General features: G+C 44.6%; 1 protein-coding gene and 1 pseudogene across 2 annotated transcripts; one reads left to right on the top strand and one right to left on the bottom strand.

Moving 5' to 3' along the window:
* Positions 1 to 8,700: 8,700 nt before the first annotated feature.
* Positions 8,701 to 10,304, top strand: LOC136455501 (phenylcoumaran benzylic ether reductase Pyrc5-like; annotated as a pseudogene).
* Positions 10,305 to 10,680: 376 nt separating this feature from the next.
* On the bottom strand, positions 10,681 to 15,748 carry LOC136453875 (uncharacterized). 2 transcript variants are annotated; one of them, XM_066454428.1, is made up of 13 exons: positions 15,418 to 15,748; positions 14,646 to 15,327; positions 14,217 to 14,301; positions 14,010 to 14,099; positions 13,794 to 13,867; positions 13,189 to 13,273; positions 13,010 to 13,099; positions 12,754 to 12,884; positions 12,161 to 12,242; positions 12,028 to 12,075; positions 11,553 to 11,625; positions 11,371 to 11,474; positions 10,681 to 11,094 (listed from the first exon to the last, which is right to left on the bottom strand). In XM_066454428.1, the coding sequence occupies exons 1-13, from the start codon at positions 15,608 to 15,610 to the stop codon at positions 10,975 to 10,977; spliced, it is 1,857 nt and encodes a 618-aa protein (XP_066310525.1). In that variant the 5' UTR covers positions 15,611 to 15,748; the 3' UTR covers positions 10,681 to 10,974. The 2 variants fall into 2 exon arrangements, with proteins under 2 accessions (XP_066310525.1, XP_066310526.1); XM_066454429.1 differs by lacking the exon at positions 10,681 to 11,094 and having other exon boundaries at positions 11,984 to 12,075.
* Between the last annotated feature and the right edge of the window lie 3,580 nt (positions 15,749 to 19,328).

Genomic DNA, 19,328 nt, shown 5'->3' with positions numbered 1-19,328 from the left:
CTCTTTTTAATAAAATACTAGAAAATTTGTCCATGCGTTGCGACCGGAATGTAAAATAAAATTTTTCATATTGTAAAGGGGGAGGATTGTGTTAGGCGTGACGAGCCAATGTAAAAATTTAGTCACTTTAATAGAGATTAAACCCAAAAGAATTTCATTGGGGCGTAACCCTCCTAGCGACGCGCCATGTCAAAACCCGGGTATGGTGTTAAATGAGCAAGGGTCGGGTCATCACCCTCGTGACACGCCGTGTCGTGATCTGGACAAGGTGTGAGCAAGGATCAGGTCGTCGCATCCTTAGTAGCGCGCCGCATCGACGCCTGGGCGTGGTGCAAAATGAGCAAGGGTCTTCACACCTACCTCGGCGGGTGCGAAGGGTAAGGAAGCTAGTCAAGCCAACTAGGATCCGTTTAGGTAGCTGGAATGCAGGTCCCTTACAGGTAAGTTAAGAGAGTTAGTGGACACAGCGGTTAGGAGACGTGTAAATATCTTATGCGTCCAAGAGACTAAATGGAAGGGGCAAAAGGCGAAGGAGGTGGACAATACCGGCTTTAAGCTCTGGTACATAGGGACAACTTCAAATAAAAATGGAGTAAGAGTTTTAATTGATAAGAGCTTCCAGGATGATGTGGTGGAGGTGAGAAGGCAAGGGGATAAGATCATCTTAGTTAAACTTATCATTAGTGATATGGTCTTAAAAATAATTAGTGCGTATGCCCCAAGTAGGCCATGATGAGAGTGCTAAGTGGCTTTTCTGAGAATACTTAGATCGCTTGGTTAGAGCTGTCTCTAGTAGCGAGAAGCTCTTTATAGGAGGCGATCTTAATGGTCAAGTAGGTACATCAGGTGCAGGTTTCGAGGCGGTTCATGGGAGTTTCGGATATAGTAGTAGGAACCAGGAGGGAGAGAAAGTCTTAGACTTCACCATAGCTTTTGATGTGATGATAGCTAACACTTTCTTCCATAAGAGACAGTCCCATTTAGTGACCTTTAGTAGCGGTCAGTACTCTAGTCAAATCGACTTTGTCCTTACAAGAAGGAGGGATAAATGAACATGCATGGACTATAAGGTGATACCAGAAGAATGTGTGGTCGCTCAACACAAGCTGGTGGTGGCTGACTTCTGCTTTCTGGTGCAAACTCGTGGGAACAAACAAGCTAAGGTTGCTAGAACGAAGTGGAAATTAGAAGGGAAGGCATCAAAGGTCTTTAAGAAAAAGGTCGCTGAAGAGGGACCTTGGAATGATGAAGGCGATGCAAACAGCATGTGGAAGAAGATGGCAACATACGTTCGGAAGGTTGCTTCAGAGGTGCTTGGAGTGACCAAAGGGAGCGGATGTGACTCGAAAGACACTTGGTGGTGGAATGAAGATATGCAAAAGGCTGTTAAGGAAAAGAAGGAGTGCTATAAGCGTTTGTATCATGACAGGTGTGCAAACAACACAGATAAGTACAAGGTGCCAAAGAAGACTACAAAACGAGCGGTGAGTGAGGCAAAGGGGTGGCCCTATGAGGACCTTTACCGACGTTTGAGTACGAAAAAAGGAGAGAAGGACATTTATAAGATGGCTAAGGCTCACGATAGAAAGATAAGGGACTTCAACCAAGTCAAGTGCATAAAAGATGAGAGGGAGCAGCTCTTGGTGAAGGAGGATGAGATCAGACATAGATGGCAATAGTATTTTGATAAATTATTCAATGGTGAGAACGAGAACACCATCGTTTAGCTGGATGACTCGTTTGATGACACTAACAGACGCTTTATGAGGAGGATTCAAGAATCAGAGGTCAGAGAAGCCCTGAAAAGGATGAAAGAGGGAAAAGCGATGGGCCCTGATGGTATTCCAATCAAGGTGCGGAGATGTCTCGGGGATATAGATATAGTATGGCTAATCAAGATGTTCAACAATATCTTTTGATTGAACAAGATGCCTGAGGAGTGGAGAAGAAGCATATTGGTACCAATCTACAAGAACAAGGGAGATATCCAAAGTTATACTAATTATCGGGGAATTAAGTTGATGAGACACACTATAAAGTTATGGGAGAGAGTCATCGAGCAGCGCATGTGAGGAACGATGCAGATATCAACAAACCAATTTAGTTTCATACTCAGAAGGTCAACCACAAAAGCAATCTTCTTAATAAGACAGGTTATGGAGCGGTTTAGAGAGCAGAAGGACCCCCACTTGGTTTTCATTGACTTGGAGAAGGCTTATGACAAGATACCAAGAAATGTTATGTGATGGTCTTTGGACAAACATAAAGTCCCATCAAAGTACGTGACCCTCATCAAGGACATGTACAATAATGTTGTGACTAATGTTCGAACAAACGATGGTAACATAGATTACTTTCCGATTAAAATTGGACTTCATCAAGGGTTAGCCTTAAATTCGTATCTCTTTGCCTTGTTAATGGATGGGGTTACTAGGAACATACAAGGAGATATTCCTTGGTGTATGTTGTTCGCTGATGATGTAGTGTTAGTGGACGAAAGTCAGGCGGGAGTAAATAGAAAACTAGAGTTATGGCGGCAGACCCTTGAGTCTAAAGGTTTTAGATTGAGCAGAACTAAAACTGAATACATGAGATGTGACTTTGGCGGAGTTGTACAGAAGGAGGGAGATGTGAGTTTGGAAGGTCAAGTAGTGCCTAAAAAGGATACCTTTCGGTATCTAGGATCGATGCTACAGAGGAATGGAGATATTGATGCGGACGTTAGCCATAGAATCAAAGCAGGGTGGATCAAGTGGCGACAAGCTTCTAACATTCTCTGTGACAAGAGGGTACCACAAAAGCTAAAAGGCAAGTTTTATAGAGCGACGATTAGACGGGCTATGTTGTATGGAGCAGAATGTTGGCCTACAAAGATTCGACATGTTCAACAACTGAGTGTTGCAGAAATACATATGTTGCGATGGACTTACGGTCACACAAGAATGGACCGAGTTTGAAACGATGATATACATGATCGCCTAGAGGTAGCACCAATTGAAGAAAAGCTTATTCAACATCGGTTGAGGTGGTTTGGCCATGTCCAAAGAAGACCTCTAGAGGCACCAGTGCATTGTGGAGTCCTAAGCCAAGCTAATAATATGAAAAAAGGTAGAGGAAGACCGAAATTGACATGGGGGTAGACAATAAAAAGAGATTTGAAAGCTTGGGATATACTAGAGATCTATGTTTGAATAGGAGTACTTGGAAAGCAGCTATTGAAGTGCCTGAACCGTGACTTAGGGCTCTTGGTGGGTTTCAACTCTAGCCTACCCCAACTTGCTTGGGACTAAAAGGCTATGTTGTTATTGTTGTTGTTGATATTGTAAATATCAACATATATGTAGTATTGACCTAATTTTCTTAAGAAAAGTATTTGTCCTTTAGCTTCAATGAGGTTTGGTTATGTTCTGCCCAACGAAAATAAGTCACCTTAAATTAATTAATTAATTATCACATGAACGTTGCATGAATGTTGTTGTTACCAAGTTTTTTTAATGAGAAATAGCTCAACTTTTATTGAAAACTAATATCAATTTAATACACCATATTGGGACACCAAATTACAGGAAGTGCAAAGAGACCAGAGAAAACCATCCAGATAAAAGATACTACTTCAGACTAAAACAACCATTACCATCAAATCACTTCTATGTCCGTTGGCGACACTATCTTGGGTTGAAGTCACGCAACAACCTCAGGGCGCGTACTCTAGAAAAAAGCTTTAGTTTGTCTTTCTCTTACTTTCAGTAGAGGCCGCCATTTCTGTAGAATATTAATTAATACCCGTATATACAACATCAGTTGGTTTATTTGGGAACCGATGCTTAGTTGCCATTTTATTTGGCACCCTGAATTTATTACCAATCCAATTACCCCACAGGTTTGCTATAGACATTAAGAAGCCCTGCCAGTGCTGCACATCTCTAAGACACGACCAACCCACTCTAGCAATAGAACAACCAAAGAAGATATGATCAGTATATTCAGCAATGGTGCAAAGAGTGTAACTTAGCCATCTTTTTTATGAAGACTAGAAAGTTGACTGAAGCTAAATACCTGATCCAAACTATACTTTACAATTGTAATCCTGAAAGTCATGTGAAGTCTCTTTCCTGGGCTATTGAAATGTTTAGTGAACTTGAGTTGCAATCATTCCCTTCTCCCATAACTCAGATGAAGTCCAAATAATCGACATATTTTGCTTGCTAATGATGTGGAGTTGCTGGAACATCCACAGCCACAAACACTATCCACTCCTATAAATGCATGTTAGCCTACCAAAGGTGTTGCAAGTTGAGGTATTTTCTGCTGCTAAATGAACCATAGGCGCTCAGCGCCATCCTTATGTCCCACCTGATCTCAGAATTCAACTATTGGACCATGTGATCGATAACAACACACTTGTTTGCTGCATTTGAATCAAACTATGAACTGACCCAGCTAATAAGCTGATTCAAAATTGCTTGTAGAAAAATTGTAGTATTATTTCTTTGTTAGATCGAGTGAACCTGCAACCGTGTTCTTTAGAAATTGAACTGCATTTACCTCCCAATACCTCCATAAGTCCATAGAAGAAAATTTCTGGATCTCGTCGTATGTGCACACCTCCATGCCCACCACATTCCAGTTCCTCGCCTCCTCCATTATGTTCAAGGCTAGATCTTTTTGAGGAAAGAACTTCAGATATCAAACCTTGTACAGAAAATAAGGATTAATCAACATGAGACCTCAGACATATACTTGTCATTTATCATAACAATCATGTTCAACTGAATTTCCCAAAGCAGCTTCAGAATACAAAAAAAATATAGCATTATACCTCATAGACATATCATTGAACACGGCATGTACGTGCTCCATGTTGATGTGGATTGCAACATTGAGGTGAATGGGGACACACTGCCACAACGGTTCATGCAAGAAGCGATGCCACTGCCTGATGCATAGAATTGGTGAGCTCCGACAGTTCCTTCGTGTCCTCCTTGGTTAGGGGATCCCAGTCGTAGATCTCGACGGATTGGAGCCTGACGCTAGGGCCGTCTGTGAAGGAAATCGTCCGCTTCAAGAACTTATTGGCCTTGCTCTCATCGGCATTATCACCATGGTGGGCGAAGGAGGCTATCGGGTGTGGCCGCAGTGGAATCATGGGCTACGATATATAAGAGGAAAAAGGGGGAAAAGATAGAAACCTGAATTCGAACACATCATGGACATCCCTGACCCAAACCGACTCCGTTCCACGTTCAATTCAATCTCAAATCAATTTTTGTCACCAACACAGAGCAACATGAGTCCTGAAGCTGCTCCGAGGGAGAGGATTACCGGAGGCAAAGCCGAATCCGTTCTACCTTCCAATTTCTTCAGCAACACAGAGCGACGGAATCCTAGCACCGCTCGGAGCATGGCTCGTCAAATGGCAGCAGCGGCGGCGCGTAGGGCGCAGGAGCGGGGAAGGAAGCTCAGGGAGGGGCGAGGCGGCTGCGGTGTCCGCTCGCGGAGACTTTGGCATTTTACTCATCATCAAAAAACTGGTTTCACACTTTTACCATCCCGTAAAGTGACTTTGGCATTTCACCCGTCATCAAAATTTGGTTTCGCACTTTTACCATCCCGCAAGGCGGTTTCGCTCGTTTGCCATTATAAAACTGGTGTAACCCGCTAAAATACATTTTAGAATATTTTAATTCGTAGAAAAAAAAAGAAAACACAACCTTCCACCTCTATCCCTGCTTGCTTTCTCCTTATACGATAGTTGTATCCAGGGCCTGACGTATCTGCGCCGGGTTCGGCTTCCTACTCAGATCGTGCCATCGAGCGGCAAGCGGGTCGCCCGCTATGAGTGGGTTCACCTTTGTTGGCCTGAGGGCAGGGACGCGCTCCCACATCCAAAGCTGAAGAATGTGGGGGGGGGCGAGTAGACAGATAAGGAGGAGAGCATATCGGTGTCGCCTGCGGTGGCAGCGGCGCCCGTAGTGCCGAGGAATGCCTTGATTTCGCGGAGGTCCCGGTACATGGAGGCGAGGACGACGGGCGCGAGGGCAACGCATTCCCCGCGCGCGAGGCGGACGACGATGGGGAAGACGACCTGGCGCATGGTGGACTCCGGGTGGCCCGAGAGGACGAAGCGCGTGAGCCAGAGCGCAAGGAAGGCGGCGTGCTCGAAGACGGGGTTGGCGTTGTCATCGGCGAGGAAGTGCTTGACCCAGGCGGAGTGGTGCGCCTTCTTGCAGGCGCTACGGTTGAAGCCAAGGCGCATGCCATTGAGGGCGGCCTCGTCGGGGCGCCACTGGGGCGGGAGCGGGGCCGGGGCGCCGAGGGCGGGGAAGCCGACGACGTTCTGGAGGGTGACAGTGGCCTCCCCCCAAGGGAAGGCGAAGCTGGCGGTGGCGAGGCACCAGAAGGAGGCGAGGTGGAGGACGGCGGAGGCGTCGCGCTTGAAGCGGAGGGTGGAGGCGAGGACGGCGTCGTGGATGCCGAGGTGGCGCCAGAGGCGGGCGTGGAGCGGGTGGAGCTTGGCGACCTAGTCTTCCCAGTGGCGAGGGATGCCGAGCCTGCCGCGGAAGGAGAGGCGGTGTTCGACGGATGCGGCGGCCTACGGCGGGGGCGGCAAGCTGAAGGGGGGAGGCGCGCGGTGGAGCGGGGGGAGGAGGTGCGCCGGGCGGGGCGCTGGCCCCTCCTCCATGTCGAGGGGAACCTGGTGGACGAGGAGGACGTCCTTGTCCCCATCGTCAGATTAAACAATTATACTGATCCTTTTGGTGGGAAAAATATTTGGGACTGAGGAGGTGTTTGGTTCCACGGACTAAATTTTAGTACATGTCACATCGGACGTTCGGATGTTAATTAGGAGGACTAAACATGAATTAATTATAAAACTAATTACACAGACGGAGACTAATTTACGAGACGAATTTATTAAGCCTAATTAACCCATCATTAGCACACATTTACTGTAGCACCGCATTGTCAAATCATGGACTAATTAGGCTTAAAAAATTCGTCTCGTAAATTAGTCGCAATCTGTGTAATTAGTTATTTTTTAGTCTATATTTAATACTTCATGCATGTGTCCAAACATCCAATGGGACAGGAACTAAAATTCGGTCTAAGGAACCAGACAGGCTCTGAGCCTGAATAACATTTGACAGTAACAATTTCACCTAGAGATATCAAGCTTGCATGTGGCTTTTCTTGAAATGCATTATCCTTGTGCATTGGATGCTTGTAAAATCCATTCGTCAGGTTTGCATCGCCCCCTTTTGCCTGCAAAAAATGAAATCAAAGCGCAGGTACTAATCACCCTACTCGGCTCCATGGCAAGCTCTGTTATTGCAACAAGCACATGCTCCTTCACCAGGACATCCTTTAGCTATAGAAGGCATAGGGAAGTTGGGAAAGGGGTTTGGTACCGTGCTGCCACTGACTCCGCCGGTGCGTCAAGGCGATTTTCTTTGCATCCTTGATTTGGTTGAGAGTTTGAGAAGTTGCTTCTGTGCTCATGCCGGCTGCAACGTCTACCTTCAAAATAGATTGAGAAAATATAGATAGAAGATTTGAAATTGAGAACACAAGCAAGACATGGCCAAGGATAAGGTTTCCACCTTGTTATAGGTCTCTGGGGTCGAGGACGTATGGGCCTAGTGTTAGTTTGGTGAACGGCTTGCCTTGGAGGCATTTCGTCAAACAGCTATTGGGCGTCGTGGATGTCGGCGGTTGCTCCAGCTGCTGAAGCGCTGGCCTATTCGCTAAGCGTTGTGGCAGGTCACACAGGGGCGCGGGGAGCTACAAAGCATCGACGCTGGTTGCCTGCTTCCTCACGCGTGCCTTGGTGGCGGCGGTTCCGTGCTTCTCTGTCCGCCGCCCGACACGCATGCCTTGGTCAAAATTGTACCAAAGTGTTTGGTTGAGGAAACTGTAACATGATTTGGTTACGGACGGTAACAGATTCCTTTACTACTTGTTTGTTTCAGCCCTCCCGTGATCAAGTCCCACAGTTATCAGATACCAGCCTATACAAAGCTATTACCACTCTCTCCCCGGCGTGATCGATCAGATCGCGATCGTCTCCCGTCAACCCGCTCTGCGGCTCCGCCTTAGCTGGTGTCCCTGCGACATCTGTGCCCATGGGAAGCCATCGATGTGGTCCAGAATCTTAGACCATCAGATAATTGACAGCGTTGACAACTCCCATCAGGCCATCACAGCGTTCTCTCTAGAGATTGCTTTCAGCTTTCCCATTACTGTTACAGCAAGTGAAACAACAAACAAAGTCTGTTTTAAGATGCTTTGTTAACGTTACCACAGTGTTCTATTTACGTTCGCGTTTGCGTTACCATTCCTGATCCAATCACCATCATATATTAGTCCCTTTGCATACTATACTGACCTTAGCTCAGATTCAGAGCATTAATGCTACTGAATAATAATTCTCAGTATTAAGTATCTAATTTGTAATGGGACAAAACTTGAGATTTGGTAACTTGTGTGGGCCATAGCTCTGGTAAAGGTCGGTGGTACACGTATCTATATGCTGATTTTTGAACTGCCACTGGTTTATATTTTACACGGATGCAGCTATCTTTGCTATATGTATTAAAATCAATCAATGTAATGCTAATAAGTACAATAATCATTCTATGTGTTATCGTCACTATAATGATACGATTTGATTCCACAGAGTTGTAATTGATAAATTTATGCCACGTCATCAGGGGGGATCTGTACAACCATGAGAGCTTGGTGGTGCCAATGGAATCTGCAGATGTTGTGATCTCGGCGGTGGGTTATGCACAGCTGCCAGATCAAACCCGCATTATCTCAGCAATAAAAGATGCTGGAAACATAAAGGTAACTTACTGTACCTCAATGGAAAATGTCATTTGTGTATATCTTTTAGTTTGTTGTGGACATTTTAATGTTACGATTATGTATATTTGTCTCTTTCGTCGTCTTCCAACTCCACGCAGGAAAAATGAAAGCTAATTGATTTTTTTATTTGTTTCTCTGAGATCGTGTTGAGCATTCCTATTTATTTCTTTTGAACACCAGGCAGTCCTTGCCTTTTGGCTTCACAGGCTTCACTGATTTAAATCCAAATATATTGTGTAAATGTTGAAGGTTTGCTTTTGTATATGCTACTGTGTAATGTTGCAGTATTTTCCAGAGATTCTTTCCATCGGAGTTTGGGAATGACGTAGATCATGTGCATGCGGTTGAACCTGCAAAATCGGTGTTTGCTGCCAAAGCTAGTATAAGGCGTGCCGTAGAGGCCGAGGGGATCCCCTACACGTATATATCCTCCAACTTCTTTGCTGGTCGTTTCTTGCCAGCTGTTGGACAGATTGGGGTTACAGGCCTTCCAATAGATAAAGTCTGTTCGCTTGCTCGTATATGATCGTGGATTATAAGTTGGAACAGTATTTTTCTCTCACACCAAACCAGCCAACAGTAAATAATCCACGATCGTTTACGGCCTGCTGAACAGGCTGAAGGTTCATCTTAGGTGATGGAAATGTGAAAGGTAAGACTAATTACAATTTGTTGACTATATGTAGCTTACCTTTTTGTGGGTCGTACAATCAAAGCAATATGTACTTGTAGGGTTGTATACAAATTACAATGAAAGGAACTAAGGAAGATATGAATACACTTTAGTTAATTTATAAATTTTTTTTGCGGAAAATTTTATATATTTTTTGTGTGGACAATAGCAATATTTGGAACAGAAGAGGATGTTGGCACCTACACAATAAAAGCTGTAGATGATCCAAGAACCCTGAATAAGATCCTATATCTGAGGCCACCAAGCAACTTCTTATCTCACAATGAGCTTATCTCACTCTGGGAGAAGAAAGTTGGGAAGACATTTGAAAGGGTGTACATTCCAGAAGACGATGTCTTGAAGAAGATTCAAGGTCTAAAAATAGCAGGCTCAACTTTTGTCCTCATTTATCTGCAGCTTGTTCGCTTGCTCATATACGATCATAGATTATAAGCTGAATAAGTATTTTTTCTCTACACCAAACCAGCCAGCAGTAAATAATCCACGATCGTTTACGGCCTGCCGAACAGGCTGCTGTTTGGAGCCTTACAACAGTAAAACTTTTGTCCTCATTTTTTACTCTCTGATCTGTTTCAGAGTCTCCAATTCCATTGAACATAGCGCTGTCAATCAGACATTCTGGGTGGGTGAAGGGGGACCACACCAATTTTGAGATTGACCCTTCTTTGGAGTTGAAGGCACTGACCTTTACCCTGATGTCAAGTACACTACCGTGGATGAATACCTGAACAAGTTCCTTTGAATTCCTAGATCCTATTTTGACTGCACCATTCAAGTACTGAATTATAGGAAAGTATTTGTGGCAATTAAGACTCCATATGATTTTTAAATATTGCGAGACCCAACCGTATCAAGAAATAAAAAGTTGTTCAGTTTGCGTTTCCCTGAGCTTGAAGCACTGTATTATTGTTGGCTAAATTTGGAGCTGACTTGCATGATTGAAACTGTTAAACTAGATGTCATAATAATACTAGTAATACCTAAAGCAACACAGGTTTGTTCAGTTGTCAGACGCTCTGATTTTGCAGCAATGTTTTAACCATCGCAACTTCGATCTGGATTCTTAATATGTGTTCTTTTTAAATCAAAAAATGAAATCCTTTGATATGACTTGTGAGTAGGCATGACCGTATGAGGTATATAAGAACAAAATTTGGGTTACAAGAACTTTTCAAGTGGTAGAAATTTTGACTATGTTACAGCATGCAGCTAGCTTTACAAGCACTTAACCCCATGATAAGTATAGCTCTCTGCCTGACATCAGCTGGACATCCTAGCCATTTCCGTGAGCTGAACAAGTGACTGCTGCAGTGCTGCACGCTCTCCACTATGTGCAGTACCAATAGCGACCATCAGCTTCAGTATAAATGTTCAGACTTTTCTGATGCAAATCCGTGCTAATCACCACCAGATCAGGAGGATGTCGCCTGGGAAGCAAGAAATGCAGAATATTTTGCTCGCTCTGCCTTGTAACGTTTTAGCTCTTTGATTGCCGCCAGAAGCACATGCAAGGAAACTGGTGCGAAAAATGGCTGCAGAAAGTATGGAGTTTTCAATAGGAATTCCTTTTCAATGTAGTACTGATTAACATGCACATGGGTTTTGATGTATGCTTGTCATCTCGCCACTCTATAGTTTGACAAAATGTGTTGCAGATTGGTAAGCTATATTCTGAGATTTTAAAATAGATGATTGAAGAATCGAATGATAACTAGGTTTTTTTACTTTACTTTCAGGATTAAAGAAAATTATGAGCACCATCACTAAAAGTTTGGAAAGCTGACACAAGTCTGCAATAGTATACTGACCATGTAAATGGCGAAATAGTGCTCAATTGAAGCATAACTGATTGACATAATGGATGGATGGAAAAATGCATCCTCAGCCAATGCCCTGGCTCTTGTTGCATATACTGTACATCAGCACAATTCTCAGCAAATGTTCATAAAAGTGCAAGGACATTATAAGGAACGAATTATCGCCAACTTGCCTGCTGAAGAGTCACTTATTCCTAGAGTTGCATTTCCCTGAGCTAAATTTGCAGCTTCAAGAGAAAGCTCAACCTGGAAAAGAAAATGAAAATGGTTGGAACAAGCTTAAGCTTGCTATTAACTAATCATATGCTATAATCAAAATCGTAAACAATCTGATCAACCCATGCACAAGTGTTTCAAGTACATGGTAAGATACAATACCACAGCTTAAGCTCGCTATTAACTGATCATATGCTATAATCAAAATCGTAAACAATTAGATCAACCCATGCACAAGTGTTTTAAGTACAAGATAAGATACAACAACACATAGGATACATATATGATGCAGGTTCAGTGAAATATTTAAACAAACATATTATCTGAATGTAACTACTTCTGTTGCTTTAACTGCGCATAACCAAAACAAAGATAAAAACTACTTTACAGATCAATGGGCTCCCATCTAGCAAGAGTGGTAGAAGGTAGAACCTGTCTTCCAATTTCATCCATGACAATCATTCTAGGGAGAGAGCGGACCTGGCCACATAATAACATTAGTGACACCCGCGTGCAAGATCAGCCTTTTGTATATCATTAAGCACTGGTTTCAGATGGGCCATACCAGACTGGATAGAGACTCCAACGTGGTGAGGCATGACAGCAGATTGGAACGTGCATGGTGTCGATATAATAAATCTAACTCCCTGCGAGGGAAAAAGAGAGGCGGGAGTAAGAAACACAAAATGATCATTAGAGCTTTATGTTCATTTCTTGAGGGGCAGGGACTTAGAATTTGAAAAGTTCAAAAATCAACCCTATGGGACAATCAGACTTGTTTGTGAATGCATACCATCAAACATATGATTTGCAACTGTCAACAGTTGTGTTCACAATGAACTGCTAGAACATCTAGACATTGACATCATCTACCTTTGGTGAAGGCCCGGTTCACTCTGATCGATCTAACACTATTTCAAAGGGTGAGATGGTCCATTCTATATGTATTGGTACAAGCAATGTGATGCAACTATAGTACTGACAGTTTGAGAATATGCAGAGTGTATAATCAGAACGATAATAATTATCACCAAATGTTGTCCCATGGGGTAATGAATATGGGATAGAAATTACAGATCGTGTGATATTATGCTTCACCATAGAAAGATGATTTTTGTGCTGTGCTAAATATAATAAGCCAGTTGAGAAAATATTTACCATTCTGTGAACCCCTTTTCACTAACTACAAATTTAGTTGGCATGTCCATATCTTGTGAGAGATAAGATGGTTTCAGACCAAACAATTGCCTTAGTTGTCCAATGAAGATTTCGATGGTCTCCATAAGTTCCTGTTTCAAATACAAATAATGCAATAATGCTATTGCAAAAAGGGTATTTGAAGACTTGAAAGGGTAGCCTTTGCATATGAACATGCCAGGATATCAAAGAGGCAATAAAATGATAAAATCCATACCTGAGATGACATTTTCTTCCGGGTACCATGAGTCTTCTTGGAATCAAGTGAGCAGTCCGGTGGGTTCCAGATGAGAACACCTCCCCACATCTATGTAACAAAATAATGCTATCAAGTAAATAGCAAGATGCGTAACAGAAAGAAAGTAGTTTTTTACAGCTAGGTATAGTACCACTTACTGGGGATATAAATGCATTAGTTTTTGAAAGCCTGCCGTCAGGAAGTTGTAAATATAATGGGCATTCCCTTGCAGATGGAATGTATCTGATGATTATTGAATAAACGGTTCAGCAGAGCATCGAGAAACATTTGTACTCTAATAGTAAACTTTTATCTTGGTTTAGTTCTCTCTTGCTTGTAATGGTTTAATTAGCTTTTGGTGTTGGTCTGGCATTTTGGATTGTTTACAAAATACAAGTAATAAGCAAACTTGATAAATGAACCATCAAGGTGATGTTTTTATCTGCGCGCACTTGACACTTTAAAAATCAGAAATATAGGGAAAACATGACATTTTCTGTAACGGGTTGTGTTCTTAGGTTTTCATCAGTCCAAAGAAAAAACAAACATCATGGACACATTATATCTACCAGAAGTTTAACAAAGGAAAATGATGATGTGATGGTAAAAAAAAAGAAAGGAAAATTTGTTGAAGAGAACAAATTATATTACATCATGGTTTTGACACTTGAGTAAAGTTTAATGTACAGTTTCAAAAAAAAAGTTTAATGTACAAAAAAAAAAAAACAGAGGTTAACAATCAAGTTTGATCCAAGGAACATACACCACAAATTGAAGAACTTTTGATCGTCCTGTAGCTGAAATTGATGTATCCAAGTGCCACTCATTTGAGTTTACCTGTCAACGTCATATTTTTTCATGGAGCGATTAAATTTTTGGAACTCGCAGTTAATAACTATAGATGATTGTGGCAAGCTATGGATAGACATGTAGTACAATCAAGAGCAAATGGTTTCAACAAGACAAGTCAGACACATACAAAGAAAGGAATGTCTCCCATACTAAGGACATTGCCACCCAGTTTATCATCAGAATAAGAATAGGATGACTTAGGAGTGTGGTATAAAACCTGAAACGAAGTGATAGGATTATTACTTATTAAAATCGACAATATTAAGCAAAAAGGAATATCATGATTTTCATAAGAAATGGAAGAAGATAAGCTTAGTTTAATGCAAATTAGCACCTGACTTTCTATATTGATTTCTGCAATTGGTCGCAGTGCCTCAACCACAGGATTCAACATCCTCTCACCAATCTTTTCAAAATCCCTGCATGTAGAATGCCTAAGTGCGAAAATTCCAACAGCAGCAGCAGCAAAGGAAAATAGGTTTCATTTTTGCAGGAAGCTAAACATAGCCTACAGGACAGCTAACTGATGTAAATAAGAAATATACCATATCCCCATTGTCTAGATAAATGAATGTTTTGCACAAGTATTTTCTTGATGCAGTCTAATATGTAATATGTTGTACATTACTTGTACTTAAACAACTAACATAGAACACAAAATTTGAATCTTTATAGCAATTTGATACGGAAGGGAATATTAGCACAACAACAAAGGAACAGCAGAACTAAAGAAGTATAGCAGAGTTGCGAATTTTGTTCTTACCAATCATACACCCAATCACTTGGATCAGCATTCAACAAGCTAAAGGATAGAACAACATTTCCATCTGAACCAACTGGCATGAACTCGCCTTTCCCAATGCCTGCCTCACCCTCCTCAATACCCCCATTCATGAAATACTTGGCAAATACCTTGCCAATAACTGAGACAGCCTTAACCTCATCAGCCTTTCCAACCACCCAAGCATGCCGGTGCTTCCCAACGACAATCCTCATACCCTCTGCGTCATCAACCTCCACAACCACAACCGTGTAAACCCTAGACCCATCCCCTCCACCACTGCCTAAAGCTGAGTGCAGCAATTCATCGAACACCTCATCGCCAATCACCAGGTCTGCACTGGTCACAGTGCCACACTGCCAACCTGAGTCAACGTTACTGCTACTGCTGGAACAGCCACCAGCCGACTCAACGGTGACTGATACCGAGACATTACCGGCAGTAGAAGTGGCTGGGAGAAGCTGGAGCTGGGCCGAAATCGATTGCTCAAGGCGACGGGTGAGGGAGGCATCAGAGCGATCGGGAACCGACCGGAGGAAGACCGCGTGGAGGCCGCATGGGAAGGAGGGCGGAGTGGAGTGAAGGCGGTGGGCGAGCGCCGTAATTGCGTCCGAAGGCAGCGGCGAACGATGGATCTCGGTAGATTTCAGTAGGAAGGGCAGTCCTAAAGAGAGACATACAGAGATGTGAGCGAGTTATACAGAGATGTGCACAAAAACACTAGCCATAGCATAGGGGAGGTCGTGGGTAGTACCGACGAGAAAGGAGAGGAGGACGGAGGCGGTGAGAATGAGGCGCTTCACGCCGGGCTTCGTCGTGCGCAACGGCGGGTTGTTGCTGCCGGTAGAGGCAGGAGTAGAAGTATACGGGTCTGTGGAGACTTCGCCGGAGATAGGAGGAGGAGGCGTTGGGGCCTCGTCGCCGGCGATCTCCGCCATCGCTAGCATAGGCGGACCGACCTATAGGGCGAGGTTGGGCAGTCGCCCTACCTCCCCTCCGGCCAGGAACCCAACCCCCCGGCGACGCCCGACCAGCTGAGCTCGAGGAGTCGAGAGGTTGACGACGATACGGCGACAGGCAGGCGTCCGGCATGGAGCTGGGCTTGTGCCTTCTGGCCTTCTGAACCGTTAGCTAGCCTGTTGCCTTACTGGGCCATGGGCCTCGTTTAGGCATTAGGGAGACCAGCCCACAACCTCCACATCTCGGGCTCTCGGCTGCCCCGGTGGGCTGTGCGCTGCCCCGTTGTTGTGTGGCCGGTGGTCCTGTCGAAGCTGTAAATCTTGTGATGGTATTTGAAAAGCTTAGAAATTCAACAAGTCGTATAACTCGGCCCAATCGTGATGTTGCCGAATCAAAAGAACAAGAGGTACTAGGGGAAAAGTCTTTCATAAGCCCTTTTCTAATTGATTTATCTTTTAAATTGACAAGTTTTGTTCTATAATTCTCAATTGAAATATGCATTATTGTGGATTCATACCTTAAAAGGTACCATCTTGAGTCTCGTTTGCAGTTCTACAGCTTTTGTTCATGTTATGCACTTTTCGTTTTTAGTAAAAGAATTTGTAGTCTAAGTCGGTAAGTAAGTCCGTCCTACCTTCATTTTCGGATTGGGTCCGCCACTTATAGCTAGAGTGGCCGGACGTCCGGCCGGCGTTGTTTGGTTCCAGGTGGAGTGGGACGGTCCTGCGAAGGGAGAGCAGCGCTGTCGCCTTGTGGGCCGGGACCGTTGCTGGGCTGTCTGACAGATGCTGGCCAGGTTGAACACGGGCCGCAGATGTCATAGGCTGAGCCCGGAGGTCTGATGGACTCGGAAAGGCCTAAAGGCGATCAGGAATCGGCCCACCCAGCGTAGTAATCATTGTCACCTGCCTTAATTTATATATACCAAAAGAAAATTGCAATTCCAAGTTTCAAACAAGTCAAACTTTTCTAAATTTGATCAAGTTCATAGGAAAAAATATCAGTATTCATGTCTCTATTTAGAGTGGCCGTTGTTTTCTATAATTAATCTAATGATTCTTATTCAATATCATAAATGTTGGTACTTCTTTGTACATATTGTTTGACTCTTTGAGGAGTGAGGATTGCATTTTTTTGGATAGAGCGAATATTATTTTATTAATGGGAAAATTAGTTTTGGCTTCAGATTTTTTTCTACAAGCAAGCACTAGTCCACCATTATTATGAATTGCCAATGCTACTACCGCCAACAAGTTGTACATAAGATTAAAAAAAAACAGGCCTAACTCAGACATCACTGCTGACAGTGACAAGAAACTTATACATTGAATTTACTGAGTATTCGCCGTTCTTGTCAGGCCAATTCAGCACTATCGCTGCCCTCATTTCACCATAGATTCGGAATTCTCACAACTAGGATTACGCCATTCTACAAGTTTGCCACTCACTACTAAAACCCCTCCGAAGAGAGTTATTCAATGGAAAAGAACTAAAAAGCAAAAACATTGGCGAATGTTGTTGTTTAATGCTAACACTGTTATCAAAGAGAGCCTGGAACTGAAATTTCAACTGATGTACCATCGTTCAACTGATATTTCCTCAGGCTAAGAAATTGAATCTTTAGCACCTTTAGCCCATCCAAAAATGAGAACCTCCTCCTTTTCAGCGCGTGCACTTGTGTGCAAATGCAGCCGGAGGTGGTGGGGACGTGGGGTAGATATGCATGGTGGTGGTTGCACGTTCGGCAGGGTCTCATGCATATGTAGATGTAGCGAGCAGCAGACGCTGCAGCACCAACATGTTCTATCTGCATCTGTGGTCACACGCACTAATGCGGCTGAGGCCTTGACGGATCTAGGAAAGGTCTTGCACGTTTGCCGCGAGCACACACGAACCAAATTAATCGATGATCCAGCGGCGGCCACCAGTAGACAAATGGTTGTAGTCTCGATGTGGCGGCCACCAGTAGACAAATGAGTTGTAGTCTCGATTGGGAACTGGCTTTAGTCCTGGTTTCCTAACCGGAACTATGAATCCGGGACTAAAGGGGGTCTTTAGTCCCGGGTCACATAACCGGGACTAAAGGTCTCGGGTCACATAACCGGGACTAAAGGTCCATCCTCATGAGAAAAATAAACGAAATTGTAAGGAGACCTCTCTTACTATGTGTAAGATTCGAACCCAGTACCTCTTTCCTCGCGCATAAACTCCTTATCAATTCAGCTGTACACCACATGTGATAGGGTCCTGGACACTCTCCTTTTGAATTTACCTGTGGGTTAGTCCCAGGTGGGGGACTTTTAATCCGGGTTGGTGACACCAACCGGGACTAAAGGTCGAGACTAAAGATGGCCTGCTGCGAAAGCGTGCCAGGACAGGGGGTCTTTAGTCTCTGTTGGTAGCTCCAACCGAGACTAATTCTTCTTTCACTCCCGGACGTAAAAAATACCGAGACTAAAGTCTAAAATCAAAGCGGATGAAAGGTCATTTCTCTCGTGGTGGGCTGCGCCGCCGCGGACACCGGATAGGCGGATACGACGCGCGCCGGCGCCATCCCATTGGCTCCGTGGGAACCCCTCGCGCATGCGGGCATGCGGCTGCCGACCTGCGGGCATGCGCGCGAAGTGGCATGCATGTACCCGGCCGCCGCCCGTTCGGATAAGCCGCGCGGCGTGGCTACTGAACTGTGGCGAGACGGCGACGATTCCCCGGGCGCGCGAGAATTCCCATTTCCACCTGCTACCCGGGACCGATCCGGGTCACCGGGGTAACATGGCAAGTTGATCAGGGCGTACGTGCGTCACCGTCTGCGCTGATTCTGCTGGAGTGCCGGCACATGCGCCGCGGATCGGCACCGAGCCGGGCCGGCGGTGCGCGGAGAGCGAGTGGGGCGCTACCGGCATTCAATCTGGCCCTCCCTTTCCGGCACGAGTTCAGGGGACTGGGTCTCGGGCACCGGGTGGATCGATAATCACGTGTTAGATTTCGCGTCCCTGTCTCTGGCCCGGGACCTGCCCCCTGGCCCCTGGGCCAGCTTCATCAGAGCCTCAGGGGGCTCAGGGCGCGTAGCCCACGATATCTGGTCGCGCCTGTTTGGCGTTTTGTATGGGTGGTGATCAATCCACAGCCGTTGACATGTTACCGCCGAGTCATAGTCATCTCTGGTCTCACCACTGGCGCCGGTTGCGTGCGCGTGACCACTGTAAAATGGCACCGGAAAAAGGAGCTTGGGACTTGGGAGAGGCACGGTAGAAACAGCAGCCTTTGCCATGCGACTGACGAGTGGAAACTACGACTGAACTATTTGTGCTCGCCGTCGTGAGAGATTCAGAGCGCAGACCGCTGGCTCGACCACTTTATAAAAGTTCAGGTATGCGGTTGACAACTTGCTATAAAAAAGCAAATCTTGTGCTCAAACTTTGCAGTTCAGTGCAAGCTGGCGGTCGGTAACCGTAAACCTCGATGCTTTTCTTGGCATACGTCAATTGCGACTTGAAGGGCAGATGTACAGTAGTGCATGTGCCAAGGGAAACTGCGCTAGGGGTTATCAACCTAATTACGTAGTAATTACGGCCTTAATCCTCTGAACCAAACACTGCATAGTGCAAAAGCCTCATAAACCAAACGCAGCCTGATAGTAACGGGAGCAGGAGTATCAACACTTGAAAGCGACGACTTTTTTCTCCGTGCTATCACCTGTCCTAT

Source organism: Miscanthus floridulus, chromosome 5, assembly GCF_019320115.1.
Source record: "Miscanthus floridulus cultivar M001 chromosome 5, ASM1932011v1, whole genome shotgun sequence".
NCBI classification, from domain to species: domain Eukaryota; kingdom Viridiplantae; phylum Streptophyta; class Magnoliopsida; order Poales; family Poaceae; genus Miscanthus; species Miscanthus floridulus.
This window is presented reverse-complemented; position numbering and strand designations above follow the sequence as displayed.

What these genes read in the sequence shown, in the direction of transcription:
- LOC136453875 (XM_066454428.1), bottom strand. Translation starts at nt 15,610, where the DNA reads ATGCTAGCGATGGCGGAGATCGCCGGCGACGAGGCCCCAACGCCTCCT. An exon ending in GGAAGAAAATGTCATCTCAG is followed by an intron (nt 12,885 to 13,009) that starts GTATGGATTTTA and finishes TATTTGAAACAG; the next exon opens with GAACTTATGGAGACCATCGA. An exon ending in TGGAGTCTCTATCCAGTCTG is followed by an intron (nt 12,076 to 12,160) that starts GTATGGCCCATC and finishes TTATGTGGCCAG; the next exon opens with GTCCGCTCTCTCCCTAGAAT.